Genomic DNA, 25,580 nt, shown 5'->3' with positions numbered 1-25,580 from the left:
CAGCAATTTCTGATCATTTTCGGTTATTTGTTTATGTTTGCTGTGAGTACGGCTGGACGAATAACAATCACAATTATTTTGATTGATATTGTAATTAACGAATATTACCACAATTATTCATCCATTAAAAACATGAATATTTATTGTACCACCAAAACTCTTAAATGTAGTTTAAAAAAAACGGGTATACTTTAGTAACGAATAAACCACAACAACTAAAATAATAAGAATAGTAACAATACATTTAAATAATATGTAAAAATATATTCTGTTTAATTTTTTTATCTTTTACACTTATTTTACCACCATAGAGTCTGTGCTTTTGTGTCAAATGAAATGTAATAAAATGTTTGTTAATTAAATGCAAAAACCCTCACATTTATTAGTGCAGTACATCTTTGGACAAATTGGACCAGTATTTTAGGTCAAAGCATAATTATTGTGTAAATTAATAAATAAGTGCCTTAGGTACTATATGCCTGTTTTAGGTACCTTTTTGAAACCTTTATTGGTAGTGCACCACGCTATTATTGTGAAGGGAGGAAGTTCTCAGCTTGACGAGTAAGGAGACAATAGGAGGCTGTATCAAAATGAGGGTGGTCCCAAAAAGGAGGGATTTTTCAAATTGACTGTGTGTCGCTTTTAAAGGTGCTCCCCCTCTGGTCAACATATGAAATAACAAGTGTGTGTCAGAAATTGAAATGCTCCCCTTCTGGTCAACATATGAAATAACAAGTGTGTGTCAGAAATCGAAATGCTCCCCCTCTGGTCAACATATGAAATAACAAGTGGGTGTCAGAAATTGAAATGCTCCCCCTCTGGCCAACATATGTAATAACAAGTGTGTGTCAGAAATTGAAATGAGTCTCCTTTCGACAAAATTAATAAAGAAAATAAGATAAATATGTATGTAGAGACATACTGTAATAATTTGAAGCAAATAAGGAAGATTAAAAAAACAATTACAAACAATAAATAAAAAACTAAAACCAGTCTTTTTCTCACAATTTTCTTATAAAATTGGGAAAAATTTCTCATATTCTTTCTGTTTCTGTAATATTGCAATATTTTCTCGTAAAATTATTACTTTTTTATGTAAAATTATTACTTTTTAATGCAAAATGGTGACAACTGTCATATAAAATTCTGACGTATCACAATATTGCCGATTTTTTTGTTGTTCTTGTAAAATAGGGACATTTTTGGAGTAATACTACGACTTTTGTCATAATTTTGCCAAGTAAAATTCCGATTATTATTACAATATTGCCAAATTTTGGCAATATTGTAATAATAATCGGAACGTTAACATTTTGGCAAAATGTTAACGTTTTCTTATAAAATTGTGACTTTTGTCGAGTAAAATTACGACTTTTATCATAATATTGCACAAATCTTCGGTTTTTCTTGTAAAATGCTTACTTGCGTTGAGTAAAATTACGACTTTTTATAAAAATGGCAACATTTCTAAGTGCTACCGTATTTTCCGCACTATTAGCCGCACCTAAAAACCACAAATTTACTCAAAAGCTGACAGTGCGGCTTATAACCCGGTGCGCTTTATATATGGATTAATATTAAGATTCATTTTCATAAAGTTTCGGTCTCGCAACTACGGTAAACAGCCGCCACCTTTTTTCCCCGTAGAAGAGGAAGTGCTTCTTCTTCTACGCAAGCAACCGCCAAAGTAAGCACCCGCCCCCATAGAACAGGAAGCGCTTCTTCTTCTACTGTAAGCAACCACCCGCCTGCGTAGAAGAAGAAGAAGCGCGCGGATATTACGTTTCATTTCCTTTGTGTGTTTACATTTGTAAAGACCACAAAATGGCTCCTACTAAGCGACAGGTTTCCGGTTCATGAAAAGACGCAATCTCTCCATCCGCACACGGACTACTATTTCACAGCAACTGCCTAAAGACTTTCAAGAAAAGCTGGCTACTTTCCGTGCATATTGTAAAAACAAGATAGCTGAAAAAAAGATCCGGCCAGAGAACATTATCAACATGGACGAGGTTCCACTGACTTTTGATATTCCTGTGAACCGCACTGTGGATACAACGGGAGCACGTACGGTGAATATTCGCACCACAGGGAATGAGAAGTCATCCTTCACTGTGGTTCTAGCTTGCCATGCTAATGGCCAGAAACTTCCACCCATGGTGATATTCAAAAGGAAGACCTTGCCAAAAGAGACCTTTCCAGCCGGCGTCATCATAAAAGCTAACTCGAAGGGATGGATGGATGAAGAAAAGATGAGCGAGTGGTTAAGGTAAGTTTACGCGAAGAGGCCGGGTGGCTTTTTTCACGCAGCTCCGTCCATGTTGATATACGACTCCATGCGCGCCCACATCACGCTGGTTTTTAATATATTATTAAAATTTGACTGACCTATCTGACTGTTTTTTTGACATTCCTTTAGCGCAGTTAGATGCGGCTTATAACACGGGGCGGCTTATAGGTGGACAAAGTTTTGAAATATGCCGTTCATTGAAGGCGCGGCTTATAACCCAGGGCGGTTTATGGTGCGGAAAATACGGTACTTGTGAAATTGTGACCTTTTTCTTGTGAAATTCCAACTCATTTTTCACAGCAAGCTTTTTTATATTGGCATAGTATGTATATATTATTAATGTTGTAAACACAAATCTTTATATATCTAGAAAGGGTGGTCCTAAAGAGGTAGACATTTGTCGGAGGTCTCAAGACGGTAACAAATGCATGTGTGTGTGTGTGTGTGTACCGTATTTTCCGCACCATAAGGCGCCCTGGGTTATAAGCCGCGCCTTCAATGAACGGCATATTTCAGAACTTTGTCCACCTATAAGCCGCCCCGGGTTATAAGCCGCGCCTACGCTGCGCTAAAGGGAATGTCAAAAAAACAGTCAGATAGGTCAGTCAAACTTTAATAATATATTACAAACCAGCGTTCTAACAACTCTGTTCACCCCCAAAATGTAATGTGCAAATGTGCAATCACAAAAATAGTAACACTCAAATTAGTGCAGAGCAATAGCAACATCAATAACTCAACGTTGCTCGAACGTTAATGTCACACAACACACAAAATAAACATTTAAAGCTCACTTTCTGAAGTTATTCCTCATCCATAAATCCCTCGAATTCTTCTTCAGTGTCTGAATTAAAAAGTTGGGCGAATACGGCATCCAAAATGGCCGGCTCCGTCTGGTGGAAGTCATCAGAGTCAGTGTCGCTGTTTTGTCCAGCAGTTCCGTGAATCCTGCCTTCCGGAAAGCTCGGACCACAGTTGAGACCGATATATCCGCTCAGGCATTTACAATCCACTGGAAGATGTTGGCGTATGTCGTCCGGCGCTGTCTCCCTGTCTTAGTGGCGCAGGTCATCTTGTTGCTTCCTCTACCTACGCACCATTGATTCATTTATGTTCACTTCTCTCGCTGCTGCTCTATTTCCGTGTTCTACTGCGTGACTTATTGCCTTGAGTTTGAATTCTGCGTTGTACGCGTGTCTCTTAATAGGAGCCATTTTGTGGTCTTTACAGATGTAAACACACAAATGAAATGAAACGTAATATCCGCGCGCTTCTTCTTCTACGGGGGCGGGTGCTTACCTTGGCGGTTGCTTACCGTAGAAGAAGAAGCGCTTCCTCTTCTACGGGGAAAAAAGATGGCGGCTGTTTACCGTAGTTGCGAGACCTAAACTTTATGAAAATGAATCTTAATATTAATCCATATATAAAGCGCACCGGGTTATAAGCCGCACTGTCAGCTTTTGAGAAAATTTGTGGTTTTTAGGTGCGGCTAATAGTGCGGAAAATACGGTATATATGTACAGTATGTATGTGTGTGTGTGTGTGTGTGTGTGTGTGTGCGCGCAGGCAAATCAGAACAGCGTGTGTTTGTTTGGGGGTGTTGAGAAGTCAGCAATTAGTGCCAAACTTTGCAGCATTTCTCAGCAGGGAAAGAAGGTGGAGGAGAAGTAACATTCAGCCAGGGGGATGTCTGATGGTTACGTCAGAAGAAAGTCCATCCAGCAAAAAGTATTTCTAAAGAAAAATCGGTATTGTGTTTTGTCCAAACCAAAGCCAACACTTGAGGAGGGCTTTTGGCTTTTATACAAGTGGGGGACATACCAGGTAAACGGTCTATCATTTGAATGGTAGGTTGACTTTACCAGAGAGAGACTGAATGTAGTGTAAATAGTGCTTTGATCTCACTCAGATGGAAAATTGTTGCATTGGATTTATCTAAAGAGGCTATCAGCTGAGTGGCCGATCAGCTGCCTCAATCTGCTTTGTGGACAGTAATATTGTAAAGCTACACTAATTGCCAGCTAAAGAGCGTGACTTAATTAATCTTCATCTTCCCGTCGCCTCACCTCGCGCAGCCTGCTCTCCAGCTCCAATAGACGTGTCCTCTTGGTCTGCTCCTGCTGACTCATCTTCTCTAGGTGTTCCTCCAGTTTGGCATTTTGAGCCTCAAGCTTGCCAGCCTGAGACTCCAAATAGAACTTTTGCTGTCGCAGCTCTGAGATCATCTCCTCTTGGGCTTTCCTGTATTCAACACATTTGACGTCGATCACTTATCTAAAAGCATCTTTTTAGAATTCAAATGAGCTCAACAAAACATCGCAATTAACAGTGGAATGGCAAAAGATAGTGTGACAATGAATCATCCAATACCACATAGAGGTGTAACTTTACACAACAATTTCGGTTCGGTACGTACCTCGGTTTAGTGGTCACGGTTCGGTTCATTTTCGGTACAGTAAGAAAACAACAAAATATAAAATTTGGGTTATTTATTTACCAAATTTCTAAACAATGGCTTTATCCTTTTAACATTGGGAACACTATAATAATTCTGCCCACGTTAATCCACATTAAACTGCCTCAAGTTGTTGCTCAGATTAAATAAAGTGACAAAACTTTTCTTCTCCATATAAAAAGTGCAACATTAAACAGTTTCAAGTCAACTCATCATGCTTAATTTATTACAGCATTTGGGAAGCCTGTAGTTGATTTATTATGTAAATGTTATATTTTTATCAACATGTGATAGCAGGGACCCTGCCATTCAAAACTAGGCTGCTGCATTACTAATGATTAATGTAACTATAGCTGAAAAAATAGTACAATAGCAATAGGAGAGACTATTCATCCCTGAACACCATGGAGTTCATGTAGGCTTAATGATGCAGTTACATTATTATATCAACTATCAGAGACAGAAACTCTTCATTAAACATAATGTCCTTTTTTGCTGCTTCAACACAGCTCAATCAACACAGAAAAAGGTAAAGTGAAATAACAGACAGACAGGGCTTTGCTGTCTGTAACACACACACACACACACACCGCAAAATGAGCTAGCGTTACACTAAAAGCGAATTAGCCTTCACCTCAAGCCAGGACTGCGAGCGAGCTGAGCTGCCTTTTACATTTCCATACCTGCCAACTTTTGAAATCAGAAAAACCTAGTAGCCAGGGTCCAGGGCCCGGTAGGTCCAGGACAAAGTCCTGGTGGGGGGTTCCTTCGCCCCCTGACGCAAAATGATTATTAGCATTCAGACAGGTTAAAATGTTGCTAAAACCATCACTTTTCTATCAGTCACAGTGACTTTTCAAAACAAAAATATTACAGCAAAAATCATATGGGTTGATTGACATGTTTATTCTGTAAGCTAACTTCAATAGTTTGAAATTATTTTGACAGTTAATGCCAGTTATCCTGTCAACCTTTCACAAGACTTCAATTTGTTAATTGAAAGTATAAACAGTATAAACACTTTTTACAGTAAACAAATGGTAAAACAGTACTAAACAATTCCATTAAAAAAAAATTGGTGTAATTATTAACTTTCTGTCCAAGCTTGTATAATCTACTGCCTTGTTCAATTGTAAAAAATATTCTGTGCCTAAAATTCACATTTCTATCACAATTATCATACTGTAAACATGGTAAGCTAACTTCATTAAAATTAATAGTCCTGTCAATAGCATGGAATTACAATTCAAATGTAGTTTTTTTGTAAGCCTTTCAAAAGAATTCAAAATATGAAAAATTAATGAAAATTAATTTAAGCCATCAGACACTTGAAAAGTGGCACATCACATCTCTAATGTAATCATTTGAACTTTTCAACAGAAATAGCACTGCAAAAATATTAAGGACATACTTCTGTATTTTGGTAGTTATGCTGTCAACATTCAACAAGATTTCTTCAACTTGGACTTGAAAGCATAAATAGTATAAACACTTTTAACAGTATAACAGTACTAAACAATTCCAATAGATAACATTGGTGTCATTACCTTTTTGTGGCTAAAATCCAAATGTATTCTATCAGATTGATCATACTGCAAAAATGATAGTGCGATTGGAAGTCCATGCTCAATTATTGCCTCCGTAAATAAAACTTGGGCATTTATCACATCCAAAGAATCTGTTTGGGCGACGAAAAACGTTGAAAGTTTTCCACTTGTATCGCTAGCAACGGCATTAGACTTGTGTTTTTTTGTCCCAACGTGGTCTTTTACATCGCTAATTCCTCCGTGTGCGATCGAAAAATCTTGTCTGCACAAGGTGCAATTCGCGTAGTTTTCACCCTTTTTGGAACGGATAATTATTCCCGGATAGGCTTTTGAATATTCTTCACGGAATGACTGCAGTTTTCTTTTCGGTTTAAGACTCGTTTGCGATTTTTCTCCGGCTGATTCCATGATCGTTCGCTCGCTTGGAAACAATGGCAACTGGTGCCTCGTGCTTGGCAGCGGTGCTATAAATAGCCTCGCGCATGGCATTCGGAATGGCTCGATAAGAAGTTACGGGAAGCAGTGTCGATTGTCATTGTTGTTACGCGATTTCGTGAATAAAACTTTTAAAAAAATAAAAAATTTTTAATGAATGAAAAAACTTATTTTTTATCACTGCAACCGTAACCCGGAATAGGTTGATGAAAACCGTAATAATTACGGGAAAACCGGAGTAGTTGGCAGGTATGCAGTTACATTATTATATCAGAGACAGAAACTCTTCATTAAACATAATGTCATTTTTTGCTGCTTCAACACAGCTCAATCAACACAGAAAAAGGTAAAGTGAAATAACAGACAGACAGGGCTTTGCTGTCCGTAACACACACACCGCAAAATGAGCTAACGTTACGCTAAAAGCGAATTAGCCTTCACCTCAAGCCAGGACTGCGAGCGAGCTGAGCTGCCTTTTATATTTCTAGAAGGTCAACGGGCTCATAGTGATGTTACTAGTAGTTGACTGGGAGGTGTTTATTATCATTTGGGGAGAGTCCGCTGCCTGATGCTTACCTGCTAAACGCTAAGCACTGACTACATGCGCTCTGAATACGCACTGCTGATTGGCTGTTACCGCATACTTGCCAACCTTGAGACCTCCGATTTCGGGAGGTGGGGAGAGGGGGGTGGGGGTGGGCGTGGTCGGGGTCTGGTTGGGGGCGTGGCTAAAAAGGGGAGGAGTATATTTACAGCTAGAATTCACCAAGTCAAGTATTTCATATATATATATTGTCGGAGGCAGATATTTACATATATCCGAATTTAAGTTGTACTTCTTCCATTTCTTCTCTTGATGCTCTGTCAGCAAGTATACTGTGTGTTGCCCTTGAGTTCTTTGGAATGTGTTTTGACTAGCATTTTGTTTTGGCTAGGGAGGGGGAAGGAAAGAGAGGTTTTTGGCGTTGGGAAGACAGACCATTTTGGGTGTGCACGATAGAAGGTTCTAGGGTTAGACTGGTCTCAATCAAAATGTATATTGGCAAAGCTTTGAGAATATACAACAAAATACCTATTCTGTCTCTGGTGGTTTTTCAACTCAGCTTTAAGTGTCGGAAAGAACTTGGGAGCGAATTGTGACTTGAATTCCCTGGGAGGAACAACTGGTCCAAAACGCAACAATATATATATATTTATATATATAAGAAATATTCGACGTTCAGTGAATTCTAGCTATATATATATATATATATATATATATATATATATATATATATATATATATATATATATATATATATATATATATATATATATATACAATAAGAGAAATACTTGAATTTCAGTGTTCATTTATTTACACATATACACACACATAACACTCATCTACTCATTGTTGAGTTAAGGGTTGAATTGTCCATCCTTGTTCTATTCTCTGTCACTATTTTTCGAACCATGCTGAACACCCTCTCTGATGATGCATTGATGTGTGGCACGCACAAAAGTGCTTTCATCAAATGCACTAGATGGCAGTATTGTCCTGTTTAAGAGTGTCACAACATTGCTGTTTACGGCAGACGAACTTCTTTACGGTATACAAAAACGTGACTGCTGTTGTTGTGTGTTGTTGCCGCGCTGGGAGGACGTTAATGAAACTGCCTAACAATAAACCCACATAAGAAACCAAGAACTCGCCCTCCATCATTCTACAGTTATAACGTGATTGGGCAGGTATGCTGTTTATTTTGTGGGTTAGCACATGGACCTGAGTCCGCCGGAATTTCGGGAGAAAATTTGTCCCGGGAGGTTTTTGGGAGAGGCGCTGAATTTCGGGAGTCTCCCGGAAAATCCGGGAGGGTTGGCAAGTATGTGTTACCGTTCTGTTTGTAACCAATCAGATGGTTGTGTGGGTGGGACAATGCTGGGTGCTGTGTAGAGTACTGACAGAAACAGAGGCAGAAGGAAGCGGCTACTTAATATGTTCGTGTGGAAACTCGTTCGGTACACCTCCGAACCGAACCGAAAACCCCGTACCGAAACGGTTCAATACAAATACACATACCGTTACACCCCTACAACCACATAATGAGCAATTCAGGAACAATTTGAAGTGGTCTTTTTTGTAGGAAGCGAGAGCAGACGAGGTAGCACAGGAATATAGACTAATAAAGCGACTGGAGGCTGGTGTGGGTGGGGATCTTCATGAAAGCACAATGTGGGTAGAAGCCCTTGTTAACTCACATATTCTTCTGGGTGTAGATGCTGCTGTTAGCGGCCAACTTGTTAGCCTCTGACAACTCGCCAATGCGCTGCTCCAAGTTCTTCATCTTAGAATCCATGGCGTTAATGGTCTGCAGGAGGGAAGCATAATGTGACGGCGGAAATGACATTCAAACACAGAATCCTGAGAGTTCTGGCAGGCAAACATGTATTTATTTATTTTATTTTTTTTTAAAGAGGAAATTGAAGGCTTTTCTCTCGTAAAATCCTCTTAGCTTCCCTTAAAGGTGTTGCTGGAATCTTCTACTGTCAATGTCAGGAGACTACCCCTAAAAGCTTCTTAGCTGCCTCAATTCTACCACATTAACCAGATTAGGACTTGAGCCCAGACTTTACAGTGCAACATGATTAATCATTCTTCCAAGTGCACCCAAACCATTGTGATGGATCGTGTACACCAGTGATCCTCAACAGGCGGACCGCGGTCCATGTCCGGACCCAGCACGAATTATAGTCCATCCATCCATCCATCTTCTTCCGCTTATCCGAGGTCGGGTCGCGGGGGCAGCAGCCTAAGCAGGGAAGCCCAGACTTCCCTCTCCCCAGCCACTTCGTCCAGCTCCTCCCGGGGGATCCCGAGGCGTTCCCAGGCCAGCCGGGAGACATAGTCTTCCCAACGTGTCCTGGGTCTTCCTCGTGGCCTCCTACCGGTTGGACATGCCCTAAACACCTCCTTAGGGAGGCGCTCGGGTGGCATCCTGACCAGATGCCCGAACCACCTCATCTGGCTCCTCTCGATGCGGAGGAGCAGCGGCTTTACTTTGAGCTCCCCCCGGATGACAGAGCTTCTCACCCTATCTCTAAGGGAGAGCCCCGCCACCCGGCGGAGGAAACTCATTTCGGCCGCTTGTACCCGTGATCTTGTCCTTTCGGTCATAACCCAAAGCTCATGACCATAGGTGAGGATGGGAACGTAGATCGACCGGTAAATTGAGAGCTTTGCCTTCCGGCTCAGCTCCTTCTTCACCACAACGGATCGATACAGCGTCCGCATTACTGAAGACGCCGCACCGATCCGCCTGTCGATCTCACGATCCACTCTTCCCTCACTCGTGAACAACGAATTATAGTAAAAAAATAAAATAAAATAAAATAAAAAAAAATTTTTTATTATTATAATTATAATTATTATAAAAAAATATAATAATTGTATTTATCTGTGAGTTATCGCTAGCGCAAGTCAACGTTCTTTGTTGTTTTTAGTCAAATATCTCCACGTTTCGTTTACACTTCTCGTGTCTCACTCACTCCGTCTCTCTCTCTCTCTCTCTCTCAGAGAGAGAAAGAGAGAGAGACGGAGTGAGAGCGAGAGAGCGCCACTCTGATTGGCTAATTCCGGGGTATGGGTTGTCATCTCTTTCACAACGACGCGCTGATAGGCTGTTACCACCTGGGTCATGTGCACAGTGCATGGAACCTTTCGCTGCAGGCACACAGTTGTCTCGTATCGCTACTTCGCTAACTGTTCACTTGTCAGTCACTGAATGTGAATCAAATCACAATGGCATGCTCCAAGTTGGCTCAGGCTGGTAAAAGAAAGGTGGACAGGGAAAACCGACGTTTCAAGGAAGAATGGACAGAGCAATATGTTTTCATCCTACCTACTGCAAGTACCAGACCAATGTGTCTACTATGCAACACTACTGTTGCTCTGGTGAAACGTGAAAATCTGAAACGTCACTATCTGAAAGAGCACCGCAAATTTGAAGAGACATTTCCTCATGATTCAGAGCTAAGAAAAAAAGAAATCACGAGGCTGAAAAAGCCATATGAAACATCAAGCAAGATTTTTGTTAAATCTATGACACAACAACAAATAGCAACAGAGCAGTAACGTGCGGTGAGGTTGATGGCTGGTGAGGCACTGACTTCAACACAGTCAGATTTACAAACATATGAACCCTAAAGAGTATCTTATTCACCATTTGATTGGCAGCAGTTAACGGGTTATGTTTAAAAGCTCATACCAGCATTCTTCCCTGCTTGGCACTCAGCATCAAGGCTTGGAATTGGGGGTTAAATCACCAAAAATGATTCCCTTATTTATTTTTGTTACAAAGAAAATATTTCATGTATTTTATTGGATATTTATTTTATTTTTGTTAATTTTAAGAAAATGTTAAACTACCTACCTCCTGCTATTATATAAGCTTGACCGATAATAAACGGACCCAGCCTGTTTCAAAAAAACATTTGTGGACCTTCAAGATTTGTACTTGAGGACCCCTGGTGTACACCAATGCATGAAAATATAGCTTCAATACTGCGCTCCATTTTAAAGGAAGCAAGGTCATTTTTGTCTTCACTAAGAGATTTTTAACCACTGTCATAGGACAACATGAACACTTACACAAAATACACATTAGTGGCATTTTTGCTGTTTTAATTAAAAAACATTATACTACTTTTAGCTACTTTGTAATATTTGTTTATTTGAATTGGACAGTGGATGCTAATTAACTTTAGTATATTAAATAATAAGGTAACAGCTGTAGTCCCTTAGAGGGTATTGTTTAAAGACGCTAAAATATGTAGTAAAACTATCATTGTAACAGATATTGCATACTGTACATATATACACGCACACACACAAACACGCATTTGTTACCGTCTTGAGACCTCCGACAAATGTCTACCTCTTTAGGACCACCCTTTCTAGATATATAAAGATTTGTGTTTACAACATTAATAATATATACATACTATGCCAATATAAAAAAGCTTGCTGTGAAAAATGTGTTGGAATTTCACAAGAAAAAGGTCACAATTTCACAAGTAAAACTTAGAAATGTTGCCATTTTTATAAAAAGTCGTAACTTTACTCAACGCAAGTAAGCATTTTACAAGAAAAACTGAAGATTTGTGCAATATTATGATGAAAGTCGTAATTTTACTCGACAAAAGTCACAATTTTATAAGAAAACGTTAACATTTTGCCAAAATGTTAACGTTCCGATTATTATTACAATATTGCCAAAATTTGGCAATATTGTAATAATAATCGGAATTTTACTTGGCAAAATTATGACAAAAGTCGTAGTATTACTCCAAAAATGTCCCTATTTTACAAGAACAACAAAAAAATCGGCAATATTGTGATACGTCAGAATTTTATATGACAGTTGTCACCATTTTGCATTAAAAAGTAATAATTTTACATAAAAAAGTAATAATTTTACGAGAAAATATTGCAATATTACAGAAACAGAAAGAATATGAGAAATTTTCCCCAATTTTATAAGAAAAAAGTCGGCGCATTGTGAGAAAAAGACTGGTTTTAGTTTTTTATTTATTTATTGTTTGTAATTGTTTTTTTAATCTTCCTTATTTGCTTCAAATTATTACAGTACGTCTCTACATACATATTTATCTTATTTTCTTTATTAACTTTGTCGAAAGGTGACGCATTTCAATTTCTGACACCCACTTGTTATTTCATATGTTGACCTGAGGGGGAGCATTTCAATTTCTGACACACACTTGTTATTTCATATGTTGACCAGAGGGGGAGCACTTTTAAAAGCGACACACAGTCCATTTGAAAAATCCCTCCTTTTTGGGACCACCCTCATTTTGATAGAAGTCACCAGCAGGGTTTTTTTTTTACAGCCTCCAATTGTCTCCTTACTCGTCAAGCTGAGAACTTCCTCCCTTCACAATAATAGCGTGGTGCACTACCAATGAAGGTTTCAAAAAGGTACCTAACACAGGCATATAGTACCTAAGGCACTTATTTATTAATTTACACAATAATTATGCTTTGACCTAAAATACTGGTCTAATTTGTCCAAAGATGTATTGCACTAATAAATGTGAGGGTTTTTGCATTTAATTAACAAACATTTTATTACACTTCATTTGACACAAAAGCACAGACTCTATGGTGGTAAAATAAAACTATAGTCACAATTATTTTGATTGATATTGAAATCACAATTAATAACACGATTATTCATTCATTTGAAAACATGAGTATTTATTGTCGAAAGACAACATGCTTCTCCCTTAAAGGTAGACTGCACTTTTGGGGGGAATTTTGCCTATTACTCACAATCATTATGTTTTTTTTAATATGTTCCTTTTTTATGCATCTTAAAATCTATGTCTTAACTCATTACTTTTCTGTAACAGCTTCGTGATATGTGCCTGCTGACCTCTTGGCCAGGTCACCCTTGTGAAAGAGATTTTGTTCTCAATGGGGTTTTTATCTGGTTTAATAAAGCGCAATTTAAGAGAACAACAAATTAGTAATGAATGAACAACAACAAGTCAAATAATAGTAATAATAGTAACAATAATAAATTAAAATAAAGCAGTATAAAAAAAATATTCAGTTTTCCCATTTAAATGTCGTTTTTTTCCCTTTTACCACCATAGAATGTGTCGTTTGTGTGTCATAAATACAATTTAATAGCATGTACATTTATTATATGCAAAAATCCTCAAATTCATTAGCACAATACCTCTATCTACAATTTTGACCAATATTTTCAGTCAAAGCATAGTCATTTTGTAAATGTATCAATAAGCTAGCACCTTCAATCCCACCTTGGTGGGATTGAAGACCTCCTCAATCCCACCAACACGTCTTCCTATGAGGAAGCAGTGCCTGGGGAGTCTGTGGTGGGCTCTCCTATTTCTGGGGCTGAGGTTGCTGAGGTAGTTAAAAAGCTCCTCGGTGGCAAGGCCCCGGGGGTGGATGAGATCCGCCCGGAGTTCCTTAAGGCTCTGGATGCTGTGGGGCTGTCCTGGTTGACAAGACTCTGCAGCATCGCATGGACATCGGGGGCGGTACCACTGGATTGGCAGACCGGGGTAGTGGTTCCTCTGTTTAAGAAGGGGAACCGGAGGGTGTGTTCTAACTATCGTGGGATCACACTCCTCAGCCTTCCCGGTAAGGTCTATTCAGGTGTACTGGAGAGGAGGCTACGCCGGATAGTCGAACCTCGGATTCAGGAGGAACAGTGTGGTTTTCGTCCTGGTCGTGGAACTGTGGACCAGCTCTATACTCTCGGCAGGGTCCTTGAGGGTGCATGGGAGTTTGCCCAACCAGTCTACATGTGTTTTGTGGACTTGGAGAAGGCATTCGACCGTGTCCCTCGGGAAGTCCTGTGGGGAGTGCTCAGAGAGTATGGGGTATCGGACTGTCTGATTGTGGCAGTCCGCTCCCTGTATGATCAGTGCCAGAGCTTGGTCCGCATTGCCGGTAGTAAGTCGGACACGTTTCCAGTGAGGGTTGGACTCCGCCAAGGCTGCCCTTTGTCACCGATTCTGTTCATAACCTTTATGGACAGAATTTCTAGGCGCAGTCAAGGCGTTGAGGGGATCTGGTTTGGTGGCTGCAGGATTAGGTCTCTGCTTTTTGCAGATGATGTGGTCCTGATGGCTTCATCTGGCCAGGATCTTCAGCTCTCACTGGATCGGTTCGCAGCCGAGTGTGAAGCGACTGGGATGAGAATCAGCACCTCCAAGTCCGAGTCCATGGTTCTCGCCCGGAAAAGGGTGGAGTGCCATCTCCGGGTTGGGGAGGAGATCTTGCCCCAAGTGGAGGAGTTCAAGTACCTCGGAGTCTTGTTCACGAGTGAGGGAAGAGTGAATCGTGAGATCGACAGGCGGATCGGTGCGGCGTCTTCAGTAATGCGGACGCTGTATCGGTCCGTTGTGGTGAAGAAGGAGCTGAGCCGGAAGGCAAAGCTCTCAATTTACCGGTCGATCTACGTTCCCATCCTCACCTATGGTCATGAGCTTTGGGTTATGACCGAAAGGACAAGATCACGGGTACAAGCGGCCGAAACGAGTTTCCTCCGCCGGGTGGCGGGGCTCTCCCTTAGAGATAGGGTGAGAAGCTCTAAGTAAAGCCGCTGCTCCTCCACATCGAGAGGAGCCAGGTGAGGTGGTTCGGGCATCTGGTCAGGATGCCACCCGAACGCCTCCCTAGGGAGGTGTTTAGGGCACGTCCGATCGGTAGGAGGCCGCGAGGAAGACCCAGGACACATTGGAAAGACTATGTCTCCCGGCTGGCCTGGGAACGCCTCGGTGTCCCACGGGAAGAGCTGGACGAAGTGGCTGGGGAGAGGGAAGTCTGGGCTTCCCTGCTTAGGCTGCTGCCCCCGCGACCCGACCTCGGATAAGCGGAAGAAGATGGATGGATGGATGGATGGAATAAGCTAGCACAGTTAGACTGGATGTTGTGCACAGTGCTGTTATTGTGTAAGTGTGCTGTTGTTTTCAGCTTGACGATGTCTGAGACGCCTTGAGGCTGAATACAAAATAATTAAAAAAAAATATAGAAAGATAAAGCCCCCTCAAGTTGCGACTGCTGTCCTGTTTGTCCATTAATCTTTTTTTTGATTAGCAATATTTTAGGATCGTGAGAAGCTAAAATCAAAATTCAAATTCGATTAATTGTCCAGCCCTAAAATATTGTATGCAAACTCAGTTGTTGTCAGTTGCTTAAATCCCTGTGTATATAGAAATTCACAATTCATGAATAAATAATAGTATAAAAGTCACAATAGATGACTGTACACCATGCAGCAAGCAATCATCAGTGATTTGACCAAAAGCTCTAGGTTTACATGGTCTCCCTGTCTATGCAAAGAAGCACAGGTGCCATTAAAAGTATGATATTCTGATACATTAAACATGCATGTATATTTGTATTTTAACTTATTGTTCAACATCTTTGAGTCTCTCAAAATGCGCTGTACAAATGCGATGTAATATCAGAATTACATACATACATTTGGTATGTCTGCATGTAACACAAGCCAATTCTAGAGAGTCATCAGTTAAAAAGCATACAATATTTCTTACCGCTTTCTGCTCGCTGATAAGTTTGCAGTTCTCTCTCGACTCTTCCTCATGCTGTGCTCTTTTAGCCTCCAGGCTCTCCTTGTCCGCCAGGTCCACCTTCATTTGGGCTTCCAGAACCTTGATCAGATAGAGTAGGTCAGTGTTTTTCAACCACTGTGCCGCGGCACACTAGTGTACCGTGAGATACAGTCTGGTGTGCCGTGGAAGATGATCTAATTTCACCTATTTGGGTTAAAAATATTTTTTGCAAAACAGTAGTTATAGTCTGCCAATAATGTGTTGTTGTTGAGTGTCGGTGCTGTCTAGAGCTCAGCAGAGTAACCGTGTAATACTCTTCCATATCAGTAGGTGTCAGCCGGTAGCTAATTGCTTTGTAGATGTCGGAAACAGCGGGAGGCAGGGTGCAGGTAAAAATGTGTCTAATGCTTAAACCAAAAATAAACAAAAGGTGAGTGCCCCTAAGAAAAGGCATTGAAGCTTAGGGAAGGCTATGCAGAACTAAACTAATACTGAACTGGCTACATAGTAGGGATGTCCCGATCCAGGTTTTTGCACTTCCGATCCGATACCGATATTGTTTTTGCATTTCTGATCCGATACCGATACTGACCGATACTGGCCTATCCGAGCATGTATTAAAGTTGAAAGTTATTTAGCCTACTTAGTTGTCAGAATCATGTTGAAAAGGGTTTTAGTACTCTTGATAACAACTAGCCAGCTGAATTAGGGGAGTTTGAATAATACACAATGGTTGGTAACAAGAAACTGACCTGTTTATTCAAGGATAAACACAAAATAGACACAATTATACATGACAAACAGAAATGGCATCATTGAAACTAGGGCTGAGCGATATGGCCTTTTTTTAATATTGCGATATTTTAAGGCCATATTGCGATACACGATATATATCTCGATATTTTGCCTTAGCCTTGAATGAACACTTGATGCATATAATCACAGCAGTATGATGATTCTATGTGTTTTGATTGATTGATTGAGACTTTTATTAGTAGGTTGCACAGTGAAGTACATATTCCGTACAATTGACCACTAAATGGTAACACCCCAATAAGTTTTTCAACTTGTTTAAGTCGGGGTCCACTTAAATTGATTCATGATACAGATATATACTATCAGATATATACTATCATCATAATACAGTCATCACACAAGATAATCACATTGAATTATTTACATTATTTATAATCCAGGGTGTGGAGGGGGGCGCCGGATGTTTTTTTATTTGATTTTGTGCGTGGCATAGATTTGCCGTGCGCAGAGGACGCTTGAGCAGGCGCGCACCTTAGCGGCTGCGCTAGCATCACAGCTAACGTTAGCCATGCCGCTACCTCGCTCTCTGCTGGGAGAGGACGTATACGTATGTGACGTATGACGTGACAGTATGTGACGTATGATGTGACAGTATGTGACGTGTGTAAGAAGGTGCGCTCGCTGTCTGTGAGAGGGAGACACAGGAAAGAGTGAGAAGAGCCTGTCGTGTAATGCCAGCAGCTAAAAGCAACTGCGTGAGAATTGTGGATGTGTTGAAGGTGTGCTGGAAAATGCGGAACAGAAATTACGGAGCAGCAGAAAAGTGGAATATATTATTTAAATCGGTGCGTTGGAAAACACGGACCGGAGTTTTTTTTTTAAACTGGATCTGGATCGGCATTTTCCCATGCCTTGCCGATACGCAATTTTTGGCAAATATCGGCAGCCGATCCGATCCAAATATCGGATCGGGACATCCCTACTACATAGTAAAGAAAAACAGAATGCTGGACGATAGCAAAGACTTACTGTGGAGCAAAGATGGCGTCCACAAAGTACATCCGAACATGACAATCAACAATGTCCCCACAAAGAAGGATAAAAACAACGGAAATATTCCTGATTGCTAAAACAAAGTAGATGCGGGAAATATCGCTCAAAAGGAAGACATGAAACTGCTACAGGAAAATACCAAAAAAAAGAGAAAAAGCCACCAAAATAGGAGCGCAAGACAAGAAGTAAAACACTACACACAGGAAAACAGCAAAAAAGTCAAAATAAGTCAGGGTGTGATGTGACAGGTGGTGACAGTACACCCACTTTGAGACAAGAGCTACTGTATAGTGATGCATGCTTGGTTATGGTTTAAAGTAGAGATGCGCGGTTTGCGGGCACAACCGCGGAGTCCGCGGATTATCCGCGGATTATCCGCGGATCGGGCGGATGAAATTTAAAAAAATTAGATTTTAAATAGATTCAGGCGGGTGGCAGTTAAACCAATTCGGAAATATATATACATAGTTAAATGTTGTTACCCACATACGAAAAACGAGCAGGCACCTGCTGCATATGCCACAACAGAAGAAAAAAAAAGAAAAAGAGATGGACACTTTTACGGAGCGGAGAAGGCCCCCGACGCCTCGCCGGGGTCCGGGACCGAGGCCCCTTCCCCCGAGAGGGCCCCACCGGGAGCCGTAGCTGAGGCGATCCGCGAGAAGGGCCCGACGCACGTCCAGGGTCACCACCGCACCGACATCCCACCTCGTCCGCCTTCGCCGCGGCCGGCGTCACGCGCAGTAGGTAAGCAGCTTACCTGCCCGCCACCCCCGTGGCCGGGGGCTCGTAACAGGGGTCACTCCGCCCGCGCAGCTTACCTGCCCGCCACCCCTGTTGTTGGGGGCGCGTAACAGGGGTCACTCCGCGCGCAGTGCGCTCACGAAAGGGGTGGGGCTCACCCTGGTTGATATAGACAGCAGGACGGTGGCCATGGACGTCGGAACCCGCTAAGGAGTGTGTAACAACCCACCTGCCGAATCAACTAGCCCTAAAAATGGATGGCGCTGGAGCGTTGGGCCCATACCCGGCCGTCGCCGGCAGCGAGACGCGCTTGGAGGTGCGCTCAGCGCGGCTCCCATATGATTGCGCACTGGTGTGCGTCTGGGTCGTGACAGCGTGGCACGCGAATGTCTGTACTGCATTGGATCAGTCTCCTTTCTTTAACAGGCAAAAGCTTTATAACCTCACTAATACCTTGCATCGTCTATATTAGATATATAACAACGGGCGGGTGCGGGCGGATGGCGGGCGGTGCGGTTCTGATCAAATGTTACATCGGGTGGATGGCGGATGGTTGATGACTTTCTGATGCGGTTGCGGATGAAATAATTGCCTATCCGCGCATCTCTAGTTTAAAGTCCATCCATCCATCCATCCATTTTCTACCGCTTATTCCCTTTGGGGTCGCGGGGGCGCTGGAGCCTATCTCAGCTACAATCGGGCGGAAGGCGGGGTACACCCTGGACAAGTCGCCACCTCTCATATCCAACAATTGCGACAACGACTTTTTACTGTCAACAGAGTTTCATTTTTTAATGATTTCTGCTGGTGGTGTGCCTCCGCATTTTTTCAACGCAAAAAATGTGCCTTGGCTCAAAAAAGGTTGAAAAACACCGAAGTAGGTGAATATACGCGTACAGCAAATATAAATTCAGCAATGGCCTATTAATGTTTTACCCTAGTAGGTTTTTGTTCAAGTTTGATCTGAGTTAATCATAAGACTCTTGTACCTTAATTTTGTCTTCAAAAAGCCTCTCCTTTTGGACAAGCTGGGTTTCCATCCTCTGTGCTGTAGACTGAGCATCCCTAAGGTGGTCCTCAAGTTCCTAAAAAAAAAAAACCCACAAACCACATCAATTACTATCCAATATGCAAACTTGATGAATCAACCATAGGTACATGTACAGCAGACGTCAGTGATGTACCACCTACACCAAAAAGTCACAATAATAACAAAGTACATACATAGAAAAGATGTAAATCCACAAGACGGCAGCGCCTGTTCATGGTGACACGGGTTCAAAGTTGCGATCTATGTACTTAGTTGATAAATTTCCATTTGTGAGGCCCGAGCTAGCATGTACTGCACGAATAGGAGCGCTGAGTAAAGAGCAATGAAGATAAACTGCAAAAGTTGTGGATGAGAGGGAGGGATGGGCAGTGGGTAAAATGAGGGGTGGAGTGGTCAAGAGTATTAAGGAAGTCTTATCCGTCGCTCTCTCACCAGGATCTTTTCAGCCATCTGCTGGATCTGTTGGGATTTGGTCTGAATGTCATCTTTCAGCTTATTCTCCCGCCGCTCAACCATCTCCAGCCTCTTCACCTGGTTTTCCAGGGTCTTCCTGCCCTCCTGCTTACACGGCAAAATGAGAGCATAAAGCCAAGTGCATAGGGCTACAAGAAGTCCATCAGCAGTAACACCACACTGCAAAAACTGAAATCTAAGTAAGAGGAAATATCTCAAATAAGGGTGATATCTGCTTATTTTCTGTTTGATAAGATAATTCTTCTCACTGAGCAGATTTTATGTTAGAGTGTTTTACTTGTTTTAAGTGTTTTGGTCCTAAATGATCTTGGTAAGATATTACAGCTTGTTGCTAAGATTTGATGACCTATATTGAGTAAAACATGCTTGAAACTAGAATATCAACTGTTGCAAAGCTGTGTCATCAACACTCACAAGTATAAAACTACTTTTTTAAAGTAATAATTTCTTAATCTCGGCTGGATTACTGTAACTCTTTGTATTTTGGAATAAATCAATCCTCCCTCTCACGTCTGCAGCTGGTCCAAAATGCAGCTGCCCGACTTTTAACTAACACAAGAAAAAGAGAGCACATTACTCCTGTTTTAGCCTCCCTCCACTGGCTGCCTGTGTCTTTTAGAGTCCATTTTAAAATTATCTTACTTGTTTTTAAATCCTTACGTTGTCTTGCCCCACCTTACCTCTCTGAGCTGCTCCACCTCTATGCCCCCACCCGGTCCCTCAGGTCAGCTGATCAGCTGATCCTGGAGGTACCCAAAACAAAGCGCAAGCTCAGAGGGGACAGAGCTTTCTCTGTTGCGGGTCCCAAAGTCTGGAACGATCTCCCTCTCCATGTGAGACAGGCCCCTTCTTTGGCTATTTTTAAGACCCTTCTTAAAACTAATTTTTATTCACTGGCTTTTAACCCAGCATGAGACTTTGAACTGTTTTTAGCTTTTAACTTTTTGAACTGTTTTTAACTTTTAAACTGTTTTTATCTAACAAACTGTTCTTAGGGTAATTTATATTTGCTTTTTAATTGTGTATTTTTATTTCTGTTTTAAACGTTATTTTTTAGTCTGTCCTTTGCCTTCATTTCTTTGTGGTGTACAGCCCTTTGTTTTTCAACTGTGCTTGTCTTTAAAGGGCTTCATAAATAAAGTTGGTATGGTATGGTATGGTAAATGATATCAGTAAGATATTACAGCTTGTTGCTAAGATTTGATGACCTATATTGAGTAAAACATGCTTGAAACTAGAATATCAACTGTTGCAAAGCTGTGTCATCAACACTCACAAGTATAAAACTACTTTTTCAAAGTAATAATTTCTTATTTCAAGCATGTTTTATTTTCAATGAAACAATAGAAAATATGTACTCATTTAGTAGTACAGTTGGCACAGTACAGTAAACTGACAGTTAATATTTAAACATTTAACAAGTGGCTGTATATATGCGCACTAATTGATGGAAAGAGCAGGCACTTGGCGCGATGATGTCATGTTATCCATGGAAAAATGCATTTTTAGACAATATGATTTGCCTGAAAAGGGTGGAGTGCCATCTCCAGGTTGGGGAGGAGATCTTGCCCCAAGTGGAGGAGTTCAAGTACCTAGGAGTCTTGTTCACGAGTGAGGGAAGAGTGGATCGTGAGATCGACAGGCGGATCGGTGCGGCGTCTTCAGTAATGCGGACGCTGTATCGATCCGTTGTGGTGAAGAAGGAGCTGAGCCGGAAGGCAAAGCTCTCAATTTACCGGTCGATCTACGTTCCCATCCTCACCTATGGTCATGAGCTTTGGGTTATGACCGAAAGGACAAGATCACGGGTACAAGCGGCCGAAATGAGTTTCCTCCGCCGGGTGGCGGGGCTCTCCCTTAGAGATAGGGTGAGAAGCTCTGTCATCCGGGGGGAGCTCAAAGTAAAGCCGCTGCTCCTCCACATCGAGAGGAGACAGATAAGGTGGTTCGGGCATCTGGTCAGGATGCCACCCGAACGCCTCCTGAGGGAGGTGTTTAGGGCACGTCCAACCGGTAGGAGGCCACGGGGAAGACCCAGGACACGTTGGGAAGACTATGTCTCCCGACTGGCCTGGGAACGCCTCGGGATCCCCCGGGAAGAGCTGGACGAAGTGGCTGGGGAGAGGGAAGTCTGGGCTTCCCTGCTTAGGCTGCTGCCCCCGCGACCCGACCTCGGATAAGCGGAAGAAGATGGATGGATGGATGATTTGCCTGAGCGGCTAGGAGACCCCGAGAGTAACAAGCGCTTGCCTTGTTGCCTTTCCATTAAGAACGATAAATTAGTTTTTAGTATAAGTTTGCTGGTTTCAAGAAATGTAATGCCGAGCGCATATCATTATGTCAAGATAATGGCACTAGCATTTACTTCATTTAAGAATATTTTTCAACATATTGATCAAAAAGGTCTCATTTTTTTTCTACCAAGAAAAGTGCACTTGTTATTAGTGAGAATATACTTATTTTAAGCTATTTTTGGGTTAATTGAAGTTAGCTAATTTTACTTGTTTTGGAAAAGCCAAATTTTCTTGTTCTATTGGCATATCATTTTGCTTAGTTCAAATAAAATACCCCTAATTTTTGTATATTTTTTTTTAATTGTTTTTGAACACTGACTTTTTGCAGTGCATGAGTCAAACTTTTGTATCTTCAAGGAGGAAAAGCAGAGTGGAGCATTTCTGTCTAATGTGCTACCTCTGTCTCTCTCAGGCGCCGCTTGAGGGTGTCACTGGAGTCGGTTTTGCCTCGTAAGCGTTCCAGGTCTCGCTCCAGACGTTCTTTGGCCTGCCTGACATTCTGTAGCAGTTCAGTGGCTTCTGTGCTTGCTTTCACTGCCTGGGGGAGGTCAAAGGGGTCAGAGGCTCGTCAGACACGGCCCCAGGTACATTTTGAGCCGTTCTTTTGCACTCAGATACAAAAATGTCAAGAATAAAATGAGACGTAATAGGATTATGAAATAATTTATGCCTTAAAGGGGTCATATTACGATTTTCTTTTCTTTTTTTTAACATGTAAGGCACTTCCTTGTGGTCTACATAACATGTAATGGTGGTTCTTTGGTCAAAATGTTGCACAGATGATGTTTTACAGATCATCTTCAGGATGCAGAACATTTATTTACGTGCCTCCACTTTGACTGGTTCTTCTCCCCATCAGCCATCAGTGTTTCCCACACATTCATTTATTTGTGGCGGCCCGCCACGAAAGAATTACGTCCGCCACAAATGGATTTTTCGACTTTTGACTCGCTCGACCGCTCATAAAAGCAATGGGACTGTCTGTGAATGTTGCTTGTAGTTACACCTCCGGTGCAGTAGGTGGCGGTAGCCTACTATGCATTGTAACTCCGCCAATAGCACTTAATTCACCTGGTGGGCCAGAAGAAGAAGAAGAAGAAGAAGAAGAAGAAGAAGAAGAAGAAGACGAAGACGAAGAAGAAGAAGAAGAAGAAGAAGAAGAAGAAGAAGAAGAAGAAGAAGAAGAAGAAGAAGAAGAAGAAGAAGAAGAAGAAGAAGAAGAAGAAGAAGAAGAAGAAGAAGAAGAAGAAGAAGAACGGACGGGATCAAAATACTCGCCGGCTACTTTTCATAATGATGGCGCTTCCTACGTTTCTACCTCAAACGTCCAAAAGCTGCTGAAAGCCTTGATCCAGGATGCCATGGGGAAAAAAACTTAAATGGTGCCTTTTGGCGACAGTTAGCAGCTTGGTGGCTCATAGCCGGCTAGCTAACGCTTGCTAGCGTGGTAGCATTGCTTCATTTTTACAGGTGTTATAGGTAGATAGGTTATAGCTGCATCGCTCGCGGCTCGTCATATATTTAACGTTAATCCGCGATTTCACCGAGCGTTTCACCGACGAGCTAACGTGTCCAGGTTATAGCCCTGTTGTCAATAAACACACATGGACTGAAGCTAAATTGTCCACTGTCCACTGCAGCATGTGAATGGAATGAAAATAATAAAATCTGAGCCAACCAGCTGTTAAAATGTTGTCCAGGTTAATGTTTTGGCCATTAAAGGCCCTTCATTTCAAGATTTCAACTGTGATCGGGCTTTAAACAGGTGGCTGACCTGTTCAGATGAGTGTAACTGCTACTGGTCAAATAATGTGAAATAGCATTTAATTTTACATGTATGCAATAGCATTTAATTTTACATGTATGCAATGCCATTTAAATGTAATTATAGATAATAATAATAATAATAATAATAATTACTGTGTAGTGTTGTAAATAGTCAACGGGAAGAATTTTAGTAAGATATAAGCCATGAGCACTACACAGCCAGAAAAAAACCTAGGCAGGACAAGTAAAAATATTGGGGCAAGTAGATTTGAGAAGTCGGGCAAGTAGAAAAAAACCTTAACGTTGAACCCTGCATGTGTTGAGCTGCTGCCGCTTCAGGTTAGACGGCACTGTACATAGAGCGGTTCTGCTCGTTAGTAATAAATTCTAATGTTGAATGTTCACTCCTTCACACAGATGAGTATAGAAAAATATTTTCAACGGCCGAAAAGGGCTCGACTTGGAGAGGAGGTAGGCCTACAGTCCGGACCACAGGTGCGACCTGTTCAGCAGCAGCAGGAGGAGGAGGAGGAGGTTGACTGACTGTGGCAGGACACCTCTGCCTCTGTTTCACTTCATGTTGCTGGTAAATAATATGGTTGTAGTAGTAGGCTAAAGTTAAATTATTTAGCATTCACTAATTAAAGGGGCAGAGCTTTAAGAGACATTTTAGCTTTTATATTTTATAAGATATATTTTTTTGTAAGAACCACAATTAATAAATATATTTCAGTGAATCACTAATTGTTCAAATCTGTATATAAATATGTACATAAAATGTTGTAATTATATTCCAACTCCGCGTTCTTCTTGGTCATCGCCGCTGCCGCCGCCACCCCCCGACCACACCACCACAAATAGATGCCTGTCCTGTGGGAAACACTGGCCATGTTGTAGTTTTTAACACTTATATGGAGTCTACTGACAGATGTAAGTTAGAACTAAACGCTGCTTTGTATTACAAATGGCAAGAGCATAGGATGCATGTGCATGTACGAGCCAGTCTGCCCCACAACAAGAGGATAGAGAAAAATAAAGAACTTATCGACTACAATGGCGGACTCGTGCAAAAGCTCTACGGGTAAATCTCTACCATATGTGGAGATATCCGCTGATGTCCCAAGTTGGAAAACATCACACAACAGGGAAAATTCTAAACGGCCCGTATGGAAGAAGTATGAATGAAGGCAAGATTGTTTAATAAAAAAAATCTCCGCCATACATGGTTTGATTTCAAAATTTCGGGACTTATGTGGGATCCTAAATTTACAAAAACAGGTCCCAACAGTTAGGAAAAGAAAAAACATTTGATTTTGCATACTCGGACATTAAGAAGAATACTTAAGCTTAATCAATAATAAAATGTACCTTTGACAGTTTGTCTTGGAGCTCTTGGATTTTCACCTGTTGTTCTAAATTTGTCTTAAGAAGGAAACAAAGAATGAATCATCCTTTAAACTCCAGCAATATATGTCATCTCTCTTACAAAACTGTCACTTTACCTTTTCAAGTTTGGAAAGAAGCTCCTCCACCTCTGCTTTACCCTGCTCTTTGGCCTATAAAGAACCAAAAGGTAAAGTTCACTTGTTCACTCCTCATA

The 25,580-nt window shown here is 41.4% G+C and overlaps 1 protein-coding gene across 6 annotated transcripts in view; it reads right to left on the bottom strand.

Annotated features, from left to right (window-relative positions):
• Positions 1–25,580, bottom strand: part of cita (citron rho-interacting serine/threonine kinase a) — a 172,567-nt gene that overhangs the window by 82,387 nt on the left and 64,600 nt on the right. For 3 of the 6 annotated variants that reach the window (XM_061932779.2, XM_061932781.2, XM_061932782.2), the window contains exons 14-21: positions 25,483–25,536; positions 25,349–25,402; positions 22,611–22,751; positions 19,878–20,006; positions 19,384–19,479; positions 15,824–15,940; positions 8,969–9,078; positions 4,357–4,531 (exon numbers count right to left, since the gene is read on the bottom strand). In XM_061932779.2, coding sequence (XP_061788763.1) covers positions 4,357–4,531; positions 8,969–9,078; positions 15,824–15,940; positions 19,384–19,479; positions 19,878–20,006; positions 22,611–22,751; positions 25,349–25,402; positions 25,483–25,536 — 876 coding nt within the window. The remainder of the gene's footprint in view (positions 1–4,356; positions 4,532–8,968; positions 9,079–15,823; positions 15,941–19,383; positions 19,480–19,877; positions 20,007–22,610; positions 22,752–25,348; positions 25,403–25,482; positions 25,537–25,580) is intronic. The other 3 variants (XM_061932780.2, XM_061932784.2, XM_061932783.2) reach the window with 1 other exon arrangement.

This window comes from Nerophis lumbriciformis, linkage group LG38, assembly GCF_033978685.3.
Source record: "Nerophis lumbriciformis linkage group LG38, RoL_Nlum_v2.1, whole genome shotgun sequence".
Lineage (NCBI taxonomy): Eukaryota > Metazoa > Chordata > Actinopteri > Syngnathiformes > Syngnathidae > Nerophis > Nerophis lumbriciformis.
This window is presented reverse-complemented; position numbering and strand designations above follow the sequence as displayed.